This window comes from Suncus etruscus, chromosome 7 (genome assembly GCF_024139225.1).
Source record: "Suncus etruscus isolate mSunEtr1 chromosome 7, mSunEtr1.pri.cur, whole genome shotgun sequence".
NCBI classification, from domain to species: Eukaryota; Metazoa; Chordata; class Mammalia; order Eulipotyphla; family Soricidae; genus Suncus; species Suncus etruscus.
Window position 1 is genome coordinate 53,420,447 of NC_064854.1, and position 22,855 is coordinate 53,443,301.

General features: G+C 53.0%; 1 protein-coding gene across 1 annotated transcript; it reads left to right on the forward strand.

Annotated features, from left to right (window-relative positions):
* The first annotated feature begins 2,118 nt into the window (after nt 1–2,118).
* On the forward strand, nt 2,119–22,773 carry NCF2 (neutrophil cytosolic factor 2). Its single transcript, XM_049777575.1, has 17 exons — nt 2,119–2,292; nt 3,145–3,227; nt 7,165–7,273; nt 9,773–9,907; nt 10,354–10,461; nt 11,637–11,696; nt 15,215–15,258; nt 16,252–16,393; nt 16,849–16,917; nt 17,215–17,284; nt 18,087–18,112; nt 18,394–18,545; nt 18,705–18,816; nt 19,800–19,974; nt 20,925–20,986; nt 21,050–21,117; nt 22,698–22,773. The coding sequence occupies exons 1-17, from the start codon at nt 2,119–2,121 to the stop codon at nt 22,771–22,773; spliced, it is 1,665 nt and encodes a 554-aa protein (XP_049633532.1).
* Nucleotides 22,774–22,855: the final 82 nt, after the last annotated feature.

A 22,855-nucleotide genomic window follows, 5' to 3' on the forward strand; every position in this document is an offset into this window, starting at 1 on the left:
TGGGCACCCAGAACCCAGATGGACAACTCTGTGCCAGGTCCTGCTTTCCAAGTCCTAGGAAAGACTTTAATAGGTTCAGCTGAAGTGAAGAACAAACCAATCTAGACCAATCAGCTGTGAGGAGCGGGACATCCCCTGTATCTTTGAAAGTGGCTTTTCATTGAAATCCTGGGAGAGGAGAATGAAGGTCTTAGAAGCCAGGGGTTCTTGCTGCACCCCTTTGTGTGTTCTGACCCCATCCTATCTTACTATAAGGTTTATGAATATTTCATATCAGGTGGCTCACAGCCTGGGATGGTCTTTTATGGCTTTATAAAACTTGCACATCTCCGAGGTCCCTCTATGTTACTTTGTTTGTTGGGGTGCCACACCAGGTGGGACTCAAAAATTATCCCCAGAGTGATAGGGGAGGGAGTCATTCCTGGCAGTGTTTGGGGGACCACATAGAATACAGGGCTCCTGTAGGTAAAGCATGTGATCGGTTCCTCTGAGCCAATCCCCAACCCCACCTCATGCATTTTACCAAGTTTTTATTTTATTTATAATAGCCTTCGGGCCAGAGAGATAGTACAGCAGGGAGATAGGGTGCTTGCCTTGCACTTAGTCAAGGCAAATTCAATCCCCAGCATCCCATATAATCCCCCACCAGATGTGATCCCTGAGCAAAGAGCTGGGAGTCAGCCCCGGATAGCTGTGTTCAAACAAAACTCTTCAGCCTCTACAAGAGTTGCAAACAGTCCGTGCTTGCCCCATTTGCTTCTAATTGCTGAACCCACAAAATCATTTGGCCCAAGGACACAGGCAGGCTTTGGTTCAAGGTCCCAGGGCTTGCAGGTGAACAATTTCAGGCTCACTATGGGCTGATTCCTCAAGATAGGTAGCAGTGGAGGAAGCTTTGAGTAACCAACTAGCCTGAGTGCAGAAACGCAGCTCATTGCTTCTACAGTTGGGCAAGAATTTCTCAAGCAAGAGCAGCAACGGGTGGGCAGGAGCCACAGACAACAGGAAGGACATGTACTTGTCTTGCATATAACTGACCCAGGTTCAGTCTCCAGCTCCTAACAGGATTCCCCAAGCACCTCCAGGAGAGCCAGGAATAAGTCCTAAACTGCCAGTTACGACTCAAAACAAAACAAAACAAAACAAAAGCAACAACAACGACGGCGACGTGCAAGTGGCTGAAAGAACAATAAATCTAGTACACCAAAGAAAGCACCTTGGTTCTTTTTGGGGAGGCACACATCCAGTGGAGGGGGGGCCTCACAGGCAGTGCTGAGAATCAAACCTGAGCCTCCTGTGTGTGAAGCCTGATTCAATCCTTAAGCTACATTCCTAGTCACTTTATAAGACGGCAGAACAAATCACCTTTCTGCACTTCCTACAAGGGGGCTTCATGTTGTTTGGGGCCTGTGCCCTGTTGTTGGGCGTCTTCAACTAGACCACCACACCCAGGTATGAGGTCAGAGCCTGCTTAGCATCAGACACAAGATGCAGAGATAGAAGGGAGATTGAGGGGCCGGGCGGTGGCCCTGGAGGTAAGGTGCCTGCCTTGCCTGCGCTAGCCTAGGACGGACCGCGGTTCGATCCCCCGGCGTCCCATATGGTCCCCCAAGAAGCCAGGAGCAACTTCTGAGCGCATAGCCAGGAGTAACCCCTGAGCGTCACAGGGTGTGGCCCAAAAACCAAAAAAAAAAAAAAAAAAAAAAAAAAAAGAGAGAAGGGAGATTGAGCTGGAGGAGAGTGAAGGTGCCCTGGAAAAGGCTGTGGGGTGACACCAGGGCTCATATTACAAGGGGGCGGGAACAAGGGCCCCAGGAGATCCACCCTCTTACCAGAGGGAACCCCCCTCCGGGGTGCTTAAAAAGCAGATCTGGGCAGTGTCAGTTGCTGATGAAAGAGAAACATTTTGGGGAACTGTTCCCCCTCCCCGTGGAGGTACTTCCTCTCTTCCTGCACTCCGCCCCGAAGGCCCTCCAGTCCCTGCCCTTTTTCTTTCTTGGGCGGGGCACAGGCTGCCAGGAAAGGGGGCACAGTTCCTGGCTCACTTGAACACCAAGAGGTTTCCTCGAAGCCCTCTGATTCCTTTCCAGCACCCACATCCCCCAAGCTCACTTCACCATGTCACTGGCTGAGACCATTAGCCTCTGGAATGAGGGGGTACAGGCAGCTGACAAGAAGGACTGGAAGGGGGCACTGAACGCCTTCTCAGCAGTGCAGGATCCCCATGCCCGGCTCTGCTTCAACATGGGCTGCATGTACAGCATCCTGGGTGACCTCCCCAAGGCTGAGAAGGTGAGTGGGGTCCCCCACCAGCCACTCTTGTGCCAGCCCTGTCAGGGCTCCCTGGACCTCCGTGTCCACACAGGGAACCCAATGCCCTTTCCCCAGATCCTGTTTGAGCTTTCAAGAGACTCCTGGGGGTTGGACCAAAGTAGGGGTCTGAGACCATGAGGGGGCCACCTTCCATCTGCTTCTCCAGCTGCTAAAACGAAATCACACGGACCTCATTCGTCACGCCCCCATTTATGCTTTGGTTTCCATCTCCCCCCTGCAGACCACTAGAGTCACTGCTTTAGCACCCTGTTATGAACTGTAGTTTTGGATTATTGGGGGCATCTCAGCTTTGCCTGCTTAAGAAATGGGGTGAGGGGACACTTCCGTTATGAGTGATAGTAAGACAGGTAATGCACTTGCCTTAACACTGGGCCGACCTGGGTTTGAGCCTCATGATCCCATATTGTCCCCCAAGAACTGCCAGGAGTGATTCCTGAGTGCAGAGTGGGAGGGAGGGAGTGAGGGAGGGAGGAAGGGATGGAGAAAGAAAGAAAGAAAGAAAGAGAAAGGGAGGGATGGAAGGAGGAAGGGAGAAGGAAAAAGAAGGGAGGTATGGAAGGGGAGACCGAGGAGGGCCGAAGAGATTGTTCCCCCCACCGCGAACCCCCAACATTTCAGTGTGGCCCTGAAGGCCCCAGCACTGGTCAGGTGATCCCAGGGTTCCCACAGCACTGGCCTGAGCAGCATCACATCCTTGGGCTCTGCTCTACTGGGCCAAGTGACTGGGAGGAGCCCCAAAACCTTCTGAAAACCCCTGGGGGAACCCCCATATGTCTGCCTTCACCAAACCTCCCTTCCTTCTCTACCCAGGCCTTCACCAAGAGCATTAGCCGAGATAAACACTTGGCCGTGGCCTATTTTCAACGGGGGCTGCTGTACCACCGGATGGGGAAGTAAGTGATCTCAGATCCGTTGCACAAGCCAGGGAAGTCCACAGAGAAAGCCAAGGCCCTTGGTCCCCAAGAATGCTGGCAACACCCCCAGCCTGCAGCAGGTGGGCCGAGGGTGGGTCAGTGCCCCAAGAAGTGCTGTGTCACAGTCACTCACAATGAGCTCAATGACCAGCTGTGTGCAGGGCGTAGTTGCATCAGAGTATAAGATGGTAGTGGGGGGTGCTGTGAGGGTCACCTCGAGGTCATCCCATCCCTGGGAGGGCCAGAGCTCACTCATGATCCAAGAATGAGCTTGAAACCACATGAAGGGACTGAAGAGATAGCACAGCAATAGGGCGTTTGCCTTAAATGCAAAAGGACAGTGGTTCAAATCCCGGCATCACATAGGGTCTCCCGAGCATGCCAGGAGCATTTCTGAGTAACCTCTGAGCGCAGCCAGGTGTGATCCAAGAAACAAAAACAAAACAAAACAAAACAAAACAAAAAACACATGATAAACTCCACTCAGACCTGGGAGGTTTCACAGGACTGGTTATCGCAGACTGCTATCCTGGAGCCAGAGCCATAGCAAGCATTGAGGGCACATGCCTGGCATGTGGCTAACCAGAGTTTGATCCCAGAATCCCATATGGTTCCCAAGCACTGCCAAGGGCCATGCCTTAGTGCAAAGCCAGAGTGACCCCTGAGCATCACCGTGTTGACCCCAAAACCAAAGCCCAAATTGTAATCCTGCCACCAAATAGATAGCTTGTTTGAATGTTTTATTTCAGTTTGCGGTCACCAGCTGCTCTGCTCAGCGGCTTACTTCTGGCCTCTGGTGTTCTGGATAAACTTGGGGGACCCTATGTGGGACCAGGGATTGAACCCAGATTAGCTATGCACAAGGCAAGCACACTCCTTGGTGTACTATTACTAGGACCCCCTACAGTAGCTGGTTTTATTTGGGGGGGAGGATTCTCAAGTCATACCCAGGAGGCCCAGAACTCCTCCTGTTGATTCTTTTTTTTTTTTTTTTTTTTTTTGGTGTTTGGGCCACACCTGGCGTTGCTCAGGGGTTATTCCTGGCTGTCTGCTCAGAAATAGCTCCTGGCAGGCACAGGGGACCATATGGGACACCGGGATTCGAACCAACCACCTTTGGTCCTGGATCGGCTGCTTGCAAGGCAAACGCCGCTGTGCTATATCTCTGGGCCCCTCCTGTTGATTCTTAAGCAACCAGTCTGAGGGTTCAATATGGAGATTATCTGGACACCCCCAGCTATGCTGCATCCAGTGATGCTATAGGGACCATCTGGTGTGGGGGCCAAACTCCCCTTTCACTGTCTACAGTCTCGACAGGATAAACCAAACTTGTTTTGGGGAGACAGGTGTGGCTTTGAGAGGTGAACACACTCAGATCTCCTAAAAAGGGTTATCTTTATTGCCTAAAGGGGCCAAGGGGCCAGAGTAATAGCATAGCAGGGAAGGTGCTTGCCTTGCATGTGGCCAATCCAGGTTTAATCTCCAGCATCCCATAGGATCACACCAGGAGTGATTTCTAAGCACAGAACCAGGAGTCAGCCCTGAGCATTGCTAGATTTGACTCCTCAGAAAAACAAAGCTGGGGGACACTGAGGGGTCTTTGAATTTGAGGTCTTGGGATCGCTCCAATCACAATCATGATTCAGCGTTTCCTAGAGGGTGAGATCCAGGGGTCTCTGGAGTATCAGGGCCATGAACATGGGCACAATCAGGGGGCTTTCTGATTGCTTAAAAAAAAGAGGAGAGTTTGGGATGACTCTGAGTGATGCCTTTTCTGGAAGGGGGCAAGGGTCCTTGTATTGGAGATTGGGGCCCAGCTGGATAAAAAGCCTTTTGTTCTCTTTCCTGAGCCTTAAAACTCATGGATGCAGCAATCCCAGGAGGTAGCAGCACAGAACAATCCAGAACGTTAGGGTTCTGAAGAGAGCCTTGGGCAGGAAGCTGTGGGAAGCTCAGGGGTGCAGAGGTGGAAAGAAAATAACCCCCCAGTCACCCCAGTCCCCAGAGCTGGGAGGCAGCTTCTTAGGGACCAGCATGAACCCCCTCAGGCAGTCTGGGCAGTACTCCAGGCTGGGGTTGCTCTGTTCCTTCTGGAATGTTCACACTGAGCTCATTCAGCCCCTGTGGGCGGGTGTGAGGGGAGTGGGACGGCCTGTTCCACCCCATAGAGGTCAGGTGCTGGGCATAACCATGTCTCCTGCTTGGCTGCAGCCAAGTGACCTCAAAGCACAGCACAAACCCACAGGGAAGCAGGACACTCAGTTTGTGTTTGACCCCACTTCCAACTCAGTGACTCCTTTACCCCGGGTCCTTCTTGGCAGACAAGAGGCACAGCTTGCCAAGCCCCTTGGACACTCAAAGGATGTGAAGGCATAACAACTTGAGGGGGGGGCAGGCAAAACATGGGGGCGAGGGTCTTTGGGGCAACCCAACTCAAGCATTGGATGCCCAGGGATCGAACCCAGGCTCATTCATTGGGTTCCATCTCCAAGTCAGCAGATGCAAAGCACCTGCTGGTACCCCAGTACAGTCTCCCCTCTGCTTCTTTTGCTCTTTCTTTTCCGAGGTGCCAGGGATTCAACCCTGGGCCTGGGACCAGATAGGCAAGTGATTGCTCGGCCCCCAACCCATAGTCCTGTCCCAGATGTATGTGTTCTGGACGACTGAGCTCACAGCTCGAAGGGAACTTCAGTGGTTCCACTTCTAGGATTCACCTTTTCAAACTTTGTGGCTGGAGCCATAGCACAGCAGGGAGGGCACTTGCCTGGCACATGGTTAATCTGGGTTCGATCTCAGCATCCCATAAGGTGCCCAAAGCACCGCCACAAATGATCCCTGAGCACAAAGCCAAGAGTCAGCCCTGAGCACTGCCAGGTGTGAACCCCAAACCAAAACCAAAACAATCAAGTTTGCAAATGTCCCATCAGACCTCTGGCAGGCTCCAAACTCCACACTGTCCCCCTCATGACAACCTGGATCCTTCACAGTGGCCTGGAACTCTTGTTGCCCTAAGTGAGCAGTGGAGCAGCTAAATGGCTAGATTTGGGAAGGCTCCCGGTCAGGGTTTGGCGTCAGAGTTTGATTTATTTGCTTTGCTACTCTTTCGAGGAAGGCCCTTGAGTTCAAGGACCCAGCATCTTCCTCAGGAATGAAAGCGCAGTACTGTGGGCAGCCCCTGGACATGGCTGTTTCCTCTTGCTACAGCCTGACTAACTCTCCTTTGCTCAGGAAGCCTTGGGTACAGGGCCCACCAACAAGTCACAGAGGGGTTGTGAGAATTGTGGGCCCAGGGCTGGCACACATGAACTCCCATCCCAGTCCCTATGCCACATAGTCCTCAAACAACCCAGTGAGTCAACCCCCCCCCCAGGTGCAATAAATAAATAAACAAAATTAAAGTGACCTGGTGTTACCTGGGGGTTCCCTGAAGTGGGGAGCCAGAACAGGTGGAGTCTGCTGCAAAGACACAGAGTGTGTCATGACAACAGATAAACTGGGGCATGCTAGGGACCTCATTCCTTTTTTTTTTTTTTTTTTTGGTTTTTGGTTTTTGGGCCACACCCGGCATTGCTCAGGGGTTACTCCTGGCTGTCTGCTCAGAAATAGCTCCTGGCAGGCACAGGGGACCATATGGGACACCGGGATTCGAACCAACCACCTTTGGTCCTGGATTGGTGCTTGCAAGGCAAATGCGGCTGTGCTATCTCTCCAGGATGGACCTCATTCCTGCTGTCCCTGAACAATACCCGGGCCAGGACTGGCTGCCACTATGGATGGGTTTGAGGGCCCCAGATATGCCTTCCTCCCTCCCTCTTTCCTTCCCTTCTTCCCTCCCTCCCTCCCTCCCTCCCTCCCGGTCTCTCTCCCTTCCTTCCTTCCTTCCTCCCTCCCTCCCTCCCTTCCTTCTTTCTTGCAGCTTGGACTCAGCTCAGCAGGATTTTCGAGAAGCCCTGAGCCAGCTAAGGGGCAACCAGCTGATCGACTACAAGAACCTGGGGCTGCAGTTCAAACTGTTCGCCTGTGAGGTGAGGAGGGAGTCTGGAACTAGTGAGTGGGACAAAGGGACTTCCCCCCCAACTAAGTCAGAACATTCTCTGCAAGTGAAAAACTGGAATGGTTCCCCAGCAGGAAGAACATCAGGCAAAGAAACAAACTTTTTTTTTTTTTTTTTTTTTGTGGTTTTTGGGTCACACCCGGCAGTGCTCAGGGGTTATTCCTGGCTCCAGGCTCAGAAATTGCTCCTGGCAGGCACGGGAGGACCATATATGGGACGCCGGGATTCGAACCGATGACCTCCTGCATGAGAGGCAAACGCCTTACCTCCATGCTATCTCTCCGGCCCCAAACTTTTTTTTATTTGGGGCAACCATCAATGATGCTCAGGTATCACTCCTGGAGGGGGTTATAGAACCCTAAAAGGTGCCAGAGAGGGGCCGGAGAGATAGCATGGAGGTAAAGCGTTTGCCTTTCATGCAGGAGGTCATCGGTTCGAATCCCGTCGTCCCATATGGTCCCCCGTGCCTGCCAGGAGCAATTTCTGAGCCTGGAGCCAGGAATAACCCCTGAGCACTGCCTGTTGTGACCCAAAAACCAAAAAAAAAAAAAAAAAAAGGTGCCAGAGATTGGCTGTGTGCAAGGCAAATGCCCTCCCCACTATACTATTGCTCAGGCCCCAGGAACAAACTTTTTTTCTTGGTGGGGGTCATACCCTACTGTGTTAAGGGCTGACTCCTAGCTTTCCACTCAGGGATCACTCCTGGCAGGGGGCTCAGAGAACCCTGTGGGGTGCCAGGTATTGAACCCGAGTTGGCTGCATGCAAGGCAGATGCCCTCTTTGCTATGCTATCACTCTAGCCCAGGAACAAACTTTTGTTGTTGTTGTTTGGTTTTTGGGTCACACTCAGCAGCGCTCAGGGATTACTCCTGTATCTATGCTCAGAAATTGCCCCTGGCAGGCTTGGGGGACCATATGGGATGCCGAGATTTAAACCACTGTCCCTCTGCATGAAAGGCAAATGCCCTACCTCCATGCTATCTCTCCGGCCCCAGAAACAAACTTTTTTTGTGGGGGGCCCACACCTGAGGACACTTCGAGGCTACTCCTGGCTATGCACTCAGAAATTGCTCCTGGCTCGGAGACCATATGGGATGCTGGGGATCAAACCAAGGTCTGTCCTGGATCAGCCACGTGCAAGGCAAACACCTTACTGCTGCGCTATCGCTCTGGCCCCAAGAACAAACTTCTTAAGAGAGAGAAACGCGTGGGTGGTAGAGGTCCTCTGAGAAGCATGATCCAAGAGTTATCATCACTCCTACAACTGCCCCTTTTAGGGCCTGGATACAGATGCATAGGCCTGAGGATTTTCTCAGATTCACAACACTCCAGAGCTCATAGTTGCACCCTGGGACCCAGATTTCTCTCCGCAGATAGGCTTCTCGAGCTCAACGCAGGGTCCAGGATTCTCACTCTTCTCTTTATGCTCCTTCCCTTTAGTGCCAAGTGCACCCCAACACCCAGAGACAGAAGGTGACTGGGCATAAGTCTGTCTTTTTGAGCTAAAAAGTCAGCTCTGGTGCACGTTGGGAAGGTTTTCAGAGAAGAGTGTCTTCGTGTCTGTACTACCAAAAAGGGGATATAGAGAGGATTATGACTGCCTCCCCAGCTTTTGACTCTTCTAGTCAGCCTTTTCCCCCCACTCCACTTCCTCCAAAGAGACATAAAGGAGTCTTAGAATCTCAAACACCCCCATCCCCTGCAAAGGGGCCAAAGTGATAGCACAGCAGGGAGGGTGCTGCTTTGCATGCAACTAATGCAGGTTTTACCCCCAGCTTCCTATATGGTCCCCTGAGCCCTGCCAGGAGTGGTTCTTTTTTTTTTTTTTTTTTTTTTGGTTTTTGGGCCACACCCGGTAACGCTCAGGGGTTACTCCTGGCTATGCGCTCAGAAGTTGCTCCTGGCTTGGGGGACCATATGGGACACCGGGGGATCGAACCACGGTCCGTCCAAGGCTAGCGCAGGCAAGGCAGGCACCTTACCTCTAGCGCCACCGCCCGGCCCCCAGGAGTGGTTCTTAAGTGCAGAACCAGGGTCATCCCTGAACACCTCCAGGTGGGACTCAAACTAAGAGGAGAAAGGTGTTTTTGGGTCGTAGTGATAGCACAGTGGTAGGATGTTTGCCTTGCACACAGCTGATCTGGATGGACCCGGGTTCTATCTCCAGCATCCCATATGTCCCCAGAACCTGCCAGGAGCAATTTCTGAGCACAGAGCCAAGAGTCAACCCTGAGCACCACTGGGTGGGGCCCAAATTAAGGGGAGAAGGCAGTTTATTTCTTTGGGTCATGCCCGTAGGCCAGCCTGCGCTCTCTGAACCCTGAAAGCTGGTTCATCAATGCATCTGAGAGTCTGTCAGGTCCGGATGGCCTGGGGTCAGCAGACAGTGACCCTGGCTCACATTGAGGGTCAGAGCAGAGGCGGTGTCCGTGCCTCCGTGCAGCCACCGCCCATCTGCACACTTCTCCAGGTGCTATATAACATCTCCTCGGTGCATGCCAGGAAGGACGAGTGGAAAAAGGCCGAGGAGCAGTTAGCTTTGGCAGCCAAGATGAAGTCTGAGCCCCGGCACGCCAAGATCGAGCGTGCCATGGAATGCGTCTGGGTGAGTGAGGCCTCGAGGCTGGACAGCCTGACCGACTGGGGCCAGGGTTTGAGCGGCCTTTGCTAGTCTCAGTCCTACGAGAGGGACGGGCGTGGGTTGAGGCTTGGTGTATAAACGCTCAGGGTTCATCAGGTGTGCCCTTCTCCCCAAAATAAAGGAAAAAATATAAAGAAATTATTTAATGGGGTGGGAGGAATAGCACAGGGGTAGATGTGCTTGTCTTGCACACAGCGGGTCTGGGTTTCATTCTCAGCAATCCATATGGTCCCCTGAGGACCAGCAAGAGTGATCTCCTAGAGCAGAGCCTGGAGTAAGCCCCCCAGCACTGCCAGGAGTGATCTCTGAGCACAGAGCATGGAATAAGTCCTGGGCATTTCTGGTTGTGGCCTCAAAACTAGAAAGTAAAAAAACAAAAACAAAAACAAAAAACTTCCATTGGCTTCCAGAAGCAGAAGGTGTTCGAACCTGTGTCGATCCCCGTGGACAGGCTGTTCCGCCCGAACGAGCGGCAGGTGGCACAGCTAGCCAAGAAGGATTATCTGGGCAAGGCCACGGTGAGTGGGCCCTGGATGGCAGGAGTTGATTTCGGAGCTGGCTCATCTTTTCCCTATCAGACTCTCTGTCGATGGTGCCTGGACTCTGGTTGGATTTTCTTTAGTTCATTTGCTTGTTTCATTGGTTGTTTGGGGCTTAATCTCTCACCCAGGACGCTCAGCCATAGCCTGACATGTGTGTCTTGACCTCTGTATTCTATTTGGAAGGACAAGTAGATTGGGCCCGACTAAGGGCCAAGGCCTTTAAAAAATAGCTTCAGGAAAAAAAATTAATAAAAAATAAAAAATTAGGGCCCGGAGAGATAGCACAGCGGCGTTTGCCTTGCAAGCAGCCAATTCAGGACCAAAGGTGGTTGGTTCGAATCCCGGTGTCCCATATGGTCCCCTGTGCCTGCCAGGAGCTATTTCTGAGCAGACAGCCAGGAGTAACCCCTGAGCACCGCTGGGTGTGGCCCAAAAATAAAAAACCAAAATAAATAAATAAATAAATAAATAAATAAAAATAAAAAATTAATAAAATAATAGCCTCAGGACCAGAGCAAGAGCACAGAATGGGGAGGACTCCTGCCTTTGCACAGCTGATCTGGGTTCTATATCTGGCACCCCACAAGGTACCCCAGCCCCACCAGGAGTGATTCCCAAGTGCAGAGTCAAGAGTAGCCCTGAGCATTGCCAGATGTAGCATCCCTAAAGCCTAAATAAATAATAAACAGACAAACAAAATATCTTCTGCTGTCTTCTGCTCATGGGATGGGCATGAGTGTATTCCATGCAACCCCCCAAAATCAATGTTAATGTGTGAGTTTCACTTCAATTTTCAAAAACACTGTAAAAAAGTTGAGAGAGTTAGAAAGAGAAAATATGAAGAGTGAGTGATCAAGAGAGAGGGAGAGGAAGTGGGAAAGAAGAGAAGAGAGGGGGAGAGAAGGAAAGAGAGGATGAAGGAGGGTGAGGGAGAAAGAGAAAGAGAGAGGGTAGAGGGACAGAGGAGCAGAGGGATGGAGAGAGGGAGAGGGAAGATGCTCCGGCTAACTGAGGGAGTATGTCCCTAATAAGCTTTCCGTCTTCAACCTCAACTCACTGTCTGAGCAGATGGCAGGTATGAGGAGGCAGGAATGGGGGAACCCCAGGTCTGGGGATCCTCACTGACCAGGCCTCATTCCCTTACCCTCCAGGTGGTGGCATCTGTGGTGGACCAGGACAGCTTCTCCGGTTTCGCACCCCTGCAGCCTCAGGTGAGACCATGTCCTTTAGGAGGTCAGAGCTGGGGTAGCTCAGGGCTCCTGGCACTGATTTTGGGTTTATACAAAAGAGGGGACAATATCAACCCAGCTCCTTAATAACCAGCTTCCTGCAACCAAGCCCTAAGTCCCAGTTAATGCTGTTCTGTGTTTGAGCCCATCTGAGAGGTTTCAGAAACGGCTGCATTCTGTTTTTGAATTAAGATTCTATGATTTACAGGACTATTAGTGATGGTTTTCTGGGCACAAACTTTAACCCCACACTCTCTCCAGTGTACCATAAGGACCCAAACACCCACCACTTTCAACCCTAAATAAGTTGTGGGGTTCATTTTTCCTGTTGTTTTGCCTTTGACCCTTCATTGACCTCTTGCTATGTAAGTCTATATGGAGTAGACTTAATCTATCTGTGAGTCCCACCTGTCTGTATGTCCCTTCCCTTCTGTTTTTTTTTGTTTGTTTGTTTGTTTTTGGGCCACACCCGGCGGTGCTCAGGGGTGACTCCTGGCTGTCTGCTCAGAAATAGCTCCTGGTAGGCACGGGGGACCATATGGGACACCGGGATTTGAACCAACCACCTTTGGTCCTGGATCAGCTGCTTGCAAGGCAAATGCCACTGTGCTATCTCTCTGGGCCCTCCCTTCCCTTCTGACTTTACTCAGCAACATCTCCTCTAGTTCTAGTGACATCAAAGCAGGTTGTATGATGTCTTTTTCAGAGCTGCATGGTTTCCATCATGTCTGAAGAACACAATTCCCAACCTGTAGTTGGACATTTGGGTTTTTCCATGTTTCCCTGCTGTACCATTATACTAAGCACTATAATGAGCAGAACTGTACCTAGATCCTTTCCGTGTTTGGAAGCCAGATGCCAAAAAGCAGCATCACTGGCTCATATGGGAATTCTAGACCTGTTTTTTTTTTTTTTTCCTGTTTTTCTTTGGGTCACACCAGCAGTGCTCAGGGGTTATTCCTGGCTCCAGGCTCAGAAATTGCTCCTGGCAGGCATGGGGGACCATATGGGGCGCCGGGATTCGAACCAATGACCTCCTGCATGAAAGGCAAACGCCTTACCTCCATGCTATCTCTCCGGCCCCTAGACCTGTTTTTTGAGGAAACTCAGATTTACTTTCCACAGAGGCTGGATCTGGGGCCTTCCCACCAACAGTGGGTAAGGGATCCATTCTCCACACAACCCTGCCAACACAGGATCCCCACCTATCCCAATGGGTCTGTGGGCACAAATTCTCCCAGAGGGAGCAGCACACACCTGGTGAAGCTTCTTCCTGACTTTACCAGACTCAGAGGATCCAGATGGAAGGTTGAACTTCCTGGTGATGAGCATGGCACGTGTATGTGTTGGGGAGAACGTGTTAGGCTGAGGTGAGAGAACCTCCCTGGACCTAGTCTGAACACCCCACCACCACTTCTGTTGCCAAAATTTTATTCTTGTAGTGATGAGGATCAAACCCAGCTCTCAGAGCTGGAGAGATAGCACAGTAGTAGGGTGTTTGCCTTGTATGTGGCCAATCCAGAATGGACGATGGTTCGAATTCTGACATCCCATATGGTTCCCTGAGCCTGCCAGGAGCGATTTCTGAGTATAGAGCCAGGAGTAATCCCTGAGCGCTGCCGGGTGTGACCCAAAAACCAAAACAAAACAAAACAAAAAACAAAAAAAATAAAATAAAAACCAGCTCTCCTGCCTACAAGGCATATGCTGAGCTGCTACCCCAGCCCTAAAAAGGGGGGTACTGCTTGAGGCAGTGCAGTGGAAACACCCAAATCAGGCCGTGAAGTTGCCCCCCAACATGTACCAGAGAATGATGTTTTATTACAAATAAGCTAACATGTAGCACTATCTACATATGCAACTAATTTTTCAGAGGCCCGCACCTAGCAGGGCTCAGGGGTTACTGTGGCTCTGTGCTCAGGAATCACTCCTGGTGGTGCTTGGAGGACCATATGGGATGCCATATGGTCTGTCTCGGGTTGGCTGCATGCAAGGCAAATGCCCTTTCCGCTGTGCTATTGCTCTGGCTCCTAAAAGTAATATACATTTTTTTGTCACTCCCTGCATTGCACAGCACTTATTCCTGGCCCTGTGCTCAGGAATCACTCCTGAATATAGCAAGGGTTTACAGTATTTGCCTTGCATGTTGCCAACCTAGGTTCAATAACCTCTACTGCATAGTGCATATATATTCCCTGAGTGTGACCCTTGAGGCTTGTTGAACTAAATTAATAAGAGTTCTGGATGGTTGTGGATGATGTGGATGTGGATGGATGGATGGATGGTGAGGCCTTTCTTGGCCAGCCCGGTGCCTGTAACCCCTTCCAGCCGGCTGGTCTGTAGGTTCAGGGTAGTGGTGAGGAAATGATCCACAGACAGTCAGGTTCAGGAAACATCAGCTTTATTACAAGGCTCTAACCACCAGGCGTTTATCTTACATGGCTACTAAGCTAACCTATTAAGCAGCCTCTCTCCAGCTGCCCTGCATCTTAACCCTTTTATCCCTCCATGCTGCTTCTTCTCCAGGCTTCTTAAATCTCTCTGAATCTTCTCTCAGTCTCCCTCTCTGCCCCTGAGGCAACCCCTTTATTAGCAACCACAGACCCCTCCCATCTAGGTGAGCTGGGAGGAAGTTGGGGGAGGGATAACAAGGCTTACAACCTGACTTTATGATAGAGTTTGAGGGTACTCAAGGGTAGCCAGATACAAGGTAAATGCAATATTTAGCCCATAGTGTGCCTCTTAGCATAAATATTACTCTCAGGCAAAGATGAGCACAGCGGAGAGAGCACCTGCCTTGCACGCGGCCAACCTGGGTTTGATCCCAGGGATCCCTGAGCCCTGCCAGGAGTGAGCCCTGAGCACTTCTGGGTGTTGCCCAACATTTGTTCCATTAAAGTGCTCTGCGGTACCTTGTTATTTCTTTCTTTTTTTTTTTTTTTTTTTTTTTGGTTTTTGGGTCACACCCGGTGGTGCTCAGGGGTTACTCCTGGCTGTCTGCTCAGAAATAGCTCCTGGCAGGCACGGGGGACCATATGGGACACCGGGATTCGAACCAACCACCTTTGGTCGTGGATCGGCTGTTTGCAAGGCAAACACCACTGTGCTATCTCTCCGGGCCCTCCTTGTTATTTCTTAATGTATCCAGGAACTGGTTTTGCTAGGTTCTAGGACAGTGGTCCTCAAACTATGGCCTGCGGACCACATATTGTATTTGTATCTGTTTTGTTTCTTCATTGCAAAATAAGATATATGCTGTGTGCATAAGAATTCGTTCATAAGTTTTGTTTTTACTATAGTCAGACCCTCCAATGGTCTGAGGGACAGTGAACTGGCCCCCTGTTTAAAAAGTTTGAGGACCCTAGGAGCTGAGCGGGGTCACCACCCTCGGGGGGCTGGAAGACCCTTTCTCTGAACCTCTGGGGGCCAGAAAGGCTCATGGAACTGGGGATCTGGAAGGAGCCCATGTAACCTTCTTTGCCCTCCCCGATGTCCTGCAGGCAGCTGAACCCCCACCTAGACCCAAGACCCCGGAAATCTTCAGGTAAGTGAGGTTTATCCACCTGCTGAACCCCCCATGTCTGAGAGGGTTAGCCAAGGGCACAGGAAAGCTGGGGAAAGCTTTGATTCAGGGGCTCAGTCTGGGGAGACATGGTAAGGATGAAGCCAATGGATGGGGTGAGGGTGAAGGCGGGGACCAGTACCAGTTCCTGTTATGGGGGCTTCACATCCACAGAGCAGCACAGGCCTGTGCTGGGACTTCTTAGGGAACCAATGTGGGAGTCTAGCATGTGCAGGTCAGACTGAGGGGGGTGTTTCCTAGGTTGGGACTGGCTTTCACCCTAGACACTTGTTCTCTCAATAAGCTTCCAGAAGAGAAAAGTCATAGCTTCTTTAGTGGCCTTCTGAGCAAGGGAGACACTCCCCCCCACCCCTTTACCAGTGAAACAGGAGAAAGAAAAATGCCCAGGAGCCCATAAGTGGGGAATGGGGAGGTGGTGCAAAGGTTAACCACAGGCTTTACACACGGGACTTCGCACACGAAAGGATATTTGCATATGGAACCTTCGCATATGGGAGGAGTTTTGCACATGGGAGGAACTTTCCACATGGGAGGAGCTATGCACACAGGAATTCTGCACCTGGGACCTCTGCATACAGATCTTTGCACACAAACTTTTGAACACAAGAGTCTAGCACACAGCTCAAACCCCAACTCTGGGCTCCAAGAGGCTCCCCGGTGGCCCCCTTAAAGCCATTTAGCTGTGGGTGGGAACCATCACAGAGCAAGCAGGGTGGGAGGAATCCCCAACCTAGAATGAAGGAAAAGAAGGTTCAGGACAGCCGCTCCCAGTCTCCTGACCCTAAACCCGCACTACCTTGCCGCTTGCCCGTATCCTCCTGGGAAGGGCTAATCACTCCTCTGAGATTCTGGGTTTAGCACTTCGTCCAACATCGGGCTCGGGACCTTCAAATAGACTAGCGGGGTTCCCTGCATGTCCTGAGCATGATCAGTGCAGGACTCTATGTCCCACAGGGCGCTGGAGGGGGAGGCCCATCGCGTGCTGTTCGGGTTCGTACCCAAAACCCCGGAGGAGCTGCAGGTGATGCCCGGGAACATCGTGTTTGTGCTCAAGAAAGGCAGCGACAACTGGGCCACGGTGCTCTTCAACGGACAGGTGCACAGGCCTGGGGGCCGGGCCAGGCTCTAAGCGGAAAGGCAGTGCAGGGAGGGAGGGGGAGCCCTGCCTGGGGGCGGGGCTTTCTCGAGGAGGCGGGGCTAGAGAAGGAGGGGCTATGCTTCTGCAAGGAGGTTGGGGTAGATCCAGGACCAGGGGGCGCGACCCATGATACGGGGGCGTGGCTATTTCCCCTGCAAGGATGCCCGAGAGGCGGGGCCAGGGTGGAGCCAAGCTCAAGGAGGCGTGGCTACGGGCGGGGCCTGTTTCTGGAAGGAGACTGGGCAGATCCACGACCAGGGGGCGTGGCTCTGCGCCCGAGAGGCGGCGCTAGGGTGGAGCCAAGTCCAAGGGGCGGGGCCTGTGCTGGGCGTGGGGGGCCGGGGTGGAGTGTGGTTCTCATGTGTGGGTGCTGATGGGGTGCCCCGCGCCTGAGGCCGTAGCTTTCTCTGCAGAAGGGGCTGGTGCCCTGCAATTACCTGGAAGCCGTGGAGCTGCGGATCCACTCTCAGCAGCAGCCGCAAGTAAGGGGGGGGTCAGCACCCCTCCATGAGGGAACAGAGAGGGGGAGGTGGCAGCATCCAAGAGCTGGGGACCCATCTCTGGGACTTCCCAACTCCGGGACTGATTTCTCCTGGGAGTTCAGGGTGGTGTGTGGCTCCTGGCCTGGAGGCTATGGGGAGGCTAAAGATATGCTTCTGCAGGTCAGGAGACTTTCTCATTCTCTGCTCCTCTCTGTCTCTGTAATCTGCTCCTTTGGGGGCAGTGCAGGGACCCCCGCAGCCTGAGGGCCGGTGGGATGAGGCTTCCTGTCTCCCCAGGAAGAAGCTGCCCCCGAAGATATCCCAGCTCCCCCTACTTCCCGAGCCCCTGGGAGACCCCTGTCATCAGGTTGGTGTTTCTGAGCCAATCTGCTCTCTCTCAGTGCCACTCTTTGTCCTTCTGGAAAATTCTAGTCTCTTTCTAGCCCCTCTCTCCTGTGCCCAGGCTCCCTGAATATAGCAAACAAAACAAGGATGGGCTGCTGGTGCTAATGGTTTTGGTTTATGACTCCCCTCTCTGCCTTCCCTCCCAGAAGGAAAGAACAAGGGGGCCTTGAGGATGAACTTTCTGGGAGGCCTGGGTGTTTGGTCTGCCCTGAGCCCCAAGAATGTGTTTGTTCTCAGGGCTGGGACAGATACCATGAGGATGAGATTTATCCAGTGAGATTCATCCAAGGGTGGTCTTCTCATGGCCTTTGAGATTCTGGGATCCTCCCATTTCAGTTTTACTTTGTAAAGCACCAAACCTGTACAGGCTGAAAGCAGAGGCTGTCCCAGCATTTTGCTGATTATCTGCACCACAAACTTGCCCTGCTCTTCTAAGAAAGAGTTCTTTCTTCCCCCGAGTGGCTTGAATTTGAGATAAAAGTTCAGGGCACCTCTTGAGCAAGGATATCAGGGGACCCGTACAGGGGACTGCCCCATCCCCACATCACCTTGTACAGAATGCTTCTCCTCAGTCTGTTTCTTCTGGTTGCCCCCACCCCTGGTGGGTTCCCATACTTCCCTTCATTGTGGCACCTCAAAGCAGAGGTTGTTTGGGCGCTGAGGCACACGTCCCCTGGGCACTCCCCAAGGGTGACTTGCTCCAGGGGAGAAGTGGGGGTGTGTCTGGGTGTGGCCACCTTGAGCCAGTTTCCCTCCTCATGCAGGTGGGGAAGCAGAAGAGGACCCCCAGGTAACGCTCCCTGTTCCTTTCCTGCCTGCCTCCCTGCGTCCGTCTGTGAATCCCTAAGGGTGGTGAGGTAGACAGGGACCACCCAACCGCCTCCCCATCCAGTTCCACCTATGGGGCTGCAGCCCAGTAGGAATTCTTGGCCTGGCAGAGCTGGGGGGAGGGCTAACTGGGGGAGAGACAACTCTGTGCAGGGGAGGGGCAGTGACTCATGGCAAATGTTCTAGAATGTTACGAGATGCACACACATGCGGGCACTCTGACTTGTTCCGCTCCTCCCCCAGGAGGTCCAGCTCAAGGTGCCCACACCCTACACCCTCAAAGTGCACCACAAGTTCACCGTGGCCCTGGAGACCCAGCCCGGCCTCCCCTATGCTCAACTGAAGGCTGCCGTGGCACAGAAGCTGCAGCTTCTGCCTCAGTACATAAAGCTTAGGTGAGCTGGGGCTATGCTCATCCTTTAGATTTGGGGGCAACACCTGTGCTTGGGAGATCTTGTGGAGTGGGAGATGGAACTGGGGCTCCTGCTTGTAGAGCTGTGCCACTGTTATCTTCCCCTGAACTGGGCCCACTGCACCCTTTCTGCACCCCCCAGCTACCGGTCCCAGAATGGGGGCACACTGGTGGCTCTTTCTGAAGAGAGCATGAAGGCAGCCTGGGCAGAGATGAAGGACTTCAGCCTGACGCTGTGGTGTGAGAGCACCGTGGTGAGCCTGGGCACCATATGATTCCCTCACCCTACCACCCCCCACATTGCTGTGTGCCCCCCCCCCCCAACAGCCTCTTCTGGGATGGAGCAATGTTCTGAGGCCTTTCCTCTGCCCCTTCATCCCAGGAGATTCTAAGAGAGGGGAAGAAGCCTGGCCCCCCAGCAACCCTCCCTCTGCCCTGGTCCCCCTATAGCATCACTGTCAGCTGAGCTGGGGTAAAGTGGAAACTTGTGGCTGAACCCAACCCCCATCTTCGGTGTTTTCCTGGGGAGGGTCTGACCATGGCACCCCAGATGGTCCCCTCAGCCCTACCAGGAAGAGTTCTTGAACGCAGGGCCTGGGGTCAGTCCAGGCCATTGTGAGCAAGTGTCCCTAGATTCTGGGTGAACTGCGTTATAGGAGGGCCCGGAATTAAGCCCAGGTGAGGTAACTCTGGTCATTGTCCCAGAGTAGAGACAGGGCCTGGGCTGAGGGGTTGGCAAGGTCCTCCTGCACTGGAGGTCGTCACCTCAGTTTCCTGGGCAGCCTTCTGGTAGGGAACCACTTCAACAATCAAAGGTCACTTGAGTGCAAGGTCGACACTGCCCCCTCAGCCCAACTTTCAGCCTCGAGGAGGCTCAGCCCTACCTCGGGACCCCAAGTCCAGAGAATTTCAGCCTGTAGAGTCCCTTGTGGGGGGTCCCAAAATGGCAGCGACTCAGTGCTGTCCTTGCCCAAGTATCTGGGGCGGCCACAGGCCCAGAGTCATCCCTGGAGGACTCCCCGGCTCCCGGTGACCATCCCCAGAGCAAACCTCCCATCCAAACACCCAAAGGAAAAGTGGATGAGTCTGGACAGACTCAAAAGTCCCACGGACTTGCTCTCCAAGCGTTCACCAAAGTGGAGGGGGGGACAGCAGCGATGCCCTGGTAGGGTCCTGACCCTTCCCTGTACTGTTTCTCTGCAATCCTGTAGTGTTCACAGGCCTCTTGTTATTTCAGGGGGATGGAGGGTTTCCAGAAGAGCCTGAGGAGCTGGCCGACTTGGAGAAACGGAAACTGGGGGCCACGGAGCTGGAAGGAGGGAGCCAGGTGGTGGCACTCTTCAGCTATGCGGCCACCCAGCCTGAGGACCTGGCGTTTGAGGAAGGGGACACCATTCGGGTGCTATCGCTGGGTGAGTGCTGGGCCCGGGAACAAGGGGACATGCACGGCCAAATAACTCAGTCAACTACACACACCAGGACTGCAGTCTCTGGCCCCTAGGTTCAATAGGAGGGTTTTTCTGACACCCCCTTGGTCCTTGCTGACAGGCTGAGAGCCACTGAAACATTGGTTCTTAAAACCTGAGGCAGGGGTTAGGGCTGGGAACCAACCAGTTCTGTGGGCTAGGGGTCCTCAATGCAGAATTAACAAAATTGGTTGTGCAGAGCTTGAATAACCCCTTTACCACACAAACCCATGCTACTGGAGCTAGACCAACTGTGTAGTGAGGAGGGTGCTGGCCTTGCAGCCAAACCTGGTGACGCTCAGGGGTTATTCCTAGCTATGCACGCAGAAATCGCTCCTACCTCAGGGGACCATATGGGACACTGGGAATCGAAGCCAGGTCTGTCGTGAGGATGATCCCTGAGTGCTGAGCCAGGTGTGGCCCAAAAAACAACACCCAACCCGCTTGTGGTACTTTATGCATACCACAGCTCTTGAAGATTCATGCACATGGCTTTTTCTGAGAAGTTGGGTAGTACATTTGGCAGTGCTCAGGGACTATATGGGATGCTGGAGAACTGAATCTGAACAAGCCATGTACAAATGCTTCATTCCTTCTTTTTTCAAAAATCTTATTCTCCCTCCATAAGCCAAGTCCATGTCTTTCTGTTTGAAAGACCCCCCCCCACACCCAGCAATTAAAAATGGGGTGGAGGGAGAACCAGAGGGTCATACAGGCAGTTATTTACCTTGCAGGCAGCTGCAACTGGTTCCATACCCCACATGACTCCCCAGCATAGCATAGGGTCCCCCCCCCCCCCAAGCAGCACTGGGGAAATCCCTCCTGAGCAGACAGGAGCAGGGTCTGGACATCACTGGATGTGACCCCAACCACCCATCTATGCACTTTCTCCTCAGTGAATGAAGAGTGGCTGGAAGGCGAGTGCAAAGGCCAGGTGGGCATCTTCCCTAAGGCATTCGTGAGGGGGCCAGCAGGTTGCCTGGGAGCACCCCACTAGGAGCCAGGGGCTTCACACCCCAAGGTGAAGGCAAAGGAGTCCAACCAAGGGCAGGACGGAGCCCCTGGAATTTCGACGAAATCCACGCTTGAGTAGGACTATGGGTGCTGGAGATGGGTACAAGTAAGAGTTGAGGTACTGGGATGCTCCACTCAAAGGGAGCATCAGCTGCCCCAGTCTTACTTGCTCTGAGAATGTCAATACCTCAATAAAGATGTGAACCAAATCACCTCCTCCTGGCCAATCCTGGGGGGAGAGTGACCCCTAATGTCTTTCTTCTTCCAAGTCTCCTTGCTGGGACTGTCAGGGGTTGGTGAGACCCCAGCACCTCAGTCTGAGACCATGCCCTAGACTGCGCCAAGCTTGACCCGGGACCTCATGATCTCTGCTTTGGAACCTTCCAAAAGGCTTATTTGCTTCAATGGAGCCTGGATCCTTATCAACATTGCAGGGTCCCCTAAACACTGCTGGGATTCGGCAGAATCCAACAATTCCACAGGGAAGGGTCCACGTCTGAGGGGTCTGTGTAGAAGTTGTAGTTTGGTGGGTACTGATCCAAATAGACTAGATTCTCAGGGTAAATATGAGTGAAGGACCAACTAGACTAGACCCTCAAATCTTTTATTATTTAAAGAGTAAAGGGGGGGAGATACCATGAGTTACTGGGCCCTCCTCTGCCTGGGACACATGCTCAAGGCCTACCCAGCACAGGATTCTTCAACCAGGTCAGGCACCCACATAGGGTGTCTGTCACCGATCCTGGCCCTGCAGTGAAGCTCATTGTATCAGGGACAATGGTAGTTTGGGGGAACACAGGAGCCGAGGCATGGATGGGCATGGGTGGAGAACATGGTTTAATCGAAGGCAAAGCTGACATCAGCAGCTGCACGCCTGCACACACAGACCAACTGAACGAAACCCAAACAGAAGCGGGAACACAGAGTGAGTTACGACACAGAACCAGTTTCTGGCAACGCTCTTCTCCCTCCTGGCTCCCTACGGAGGAGGAAGAGGAGGTGAGGGAGCTGCCCCAAGGGTCAGGCTCAGAAACATTCCAAACACCAAGTTCTCATGCAGAAAGGGGGCTGCGGGGAGGGGGTCCCCCGAGTCAGGGACAGTCACACACTGGAATGTTGCAGCTGCCTGAACTCACGCATGGGGGTCAGGGAAGGCAAAAGCACGGAGGGTTCCTATTGCCACGGGCAGGGCCTGCCCCCATCCAGACCTTTCCAGAAAGAAAAACCAAAATAACAAAAACCCAAACAGTGTGTCCAGCAGTATGGCGAGGCCAGCACTGAGGTGAGCTCTTGGTAGAGTGCCCAGTGCCGTGGGGTGGGTGCCCCATCTCCTGTGGGTCCCAGTCAGGGCTCCACAGGGGCCTCCCCCAGAAGATCCATCCCCAACACACACACACACACAGACACACGCACACACTAGGTCCCCACAGTCCCAAGACCAGAGCCTGTGGTGGGCCCAGTGGGCAGGCACTGAGCTTGCTCCTGGCCCCCATATGCCCATCTCTTTGACGGCACCGGCCATGGACTCCTCCGTCCTCCAATGCGGTGGAGCGCATGTGCTCCAGGGCCTCAGTGATCAGAGGGTAGATAGACTGAGGGGTTGTGGCTGGGGGGGAGGGGGGACACCGGTGCTTTTGCTTCTCCTTCCTCTTCAGAACCGGCTTAAAGGGGGGTGGGGAGACCCGGCTGCTGCTTCTTGGCAAGATGCACGCCCAGGAGAACCGTTGCTAGCATACAGCAGGGGAGCTGGGGCGCGGAAGGGGGTGGGGGGAAAAGGGGGTACCGACACCCCCCAAACAGAAAAGAACCTCAC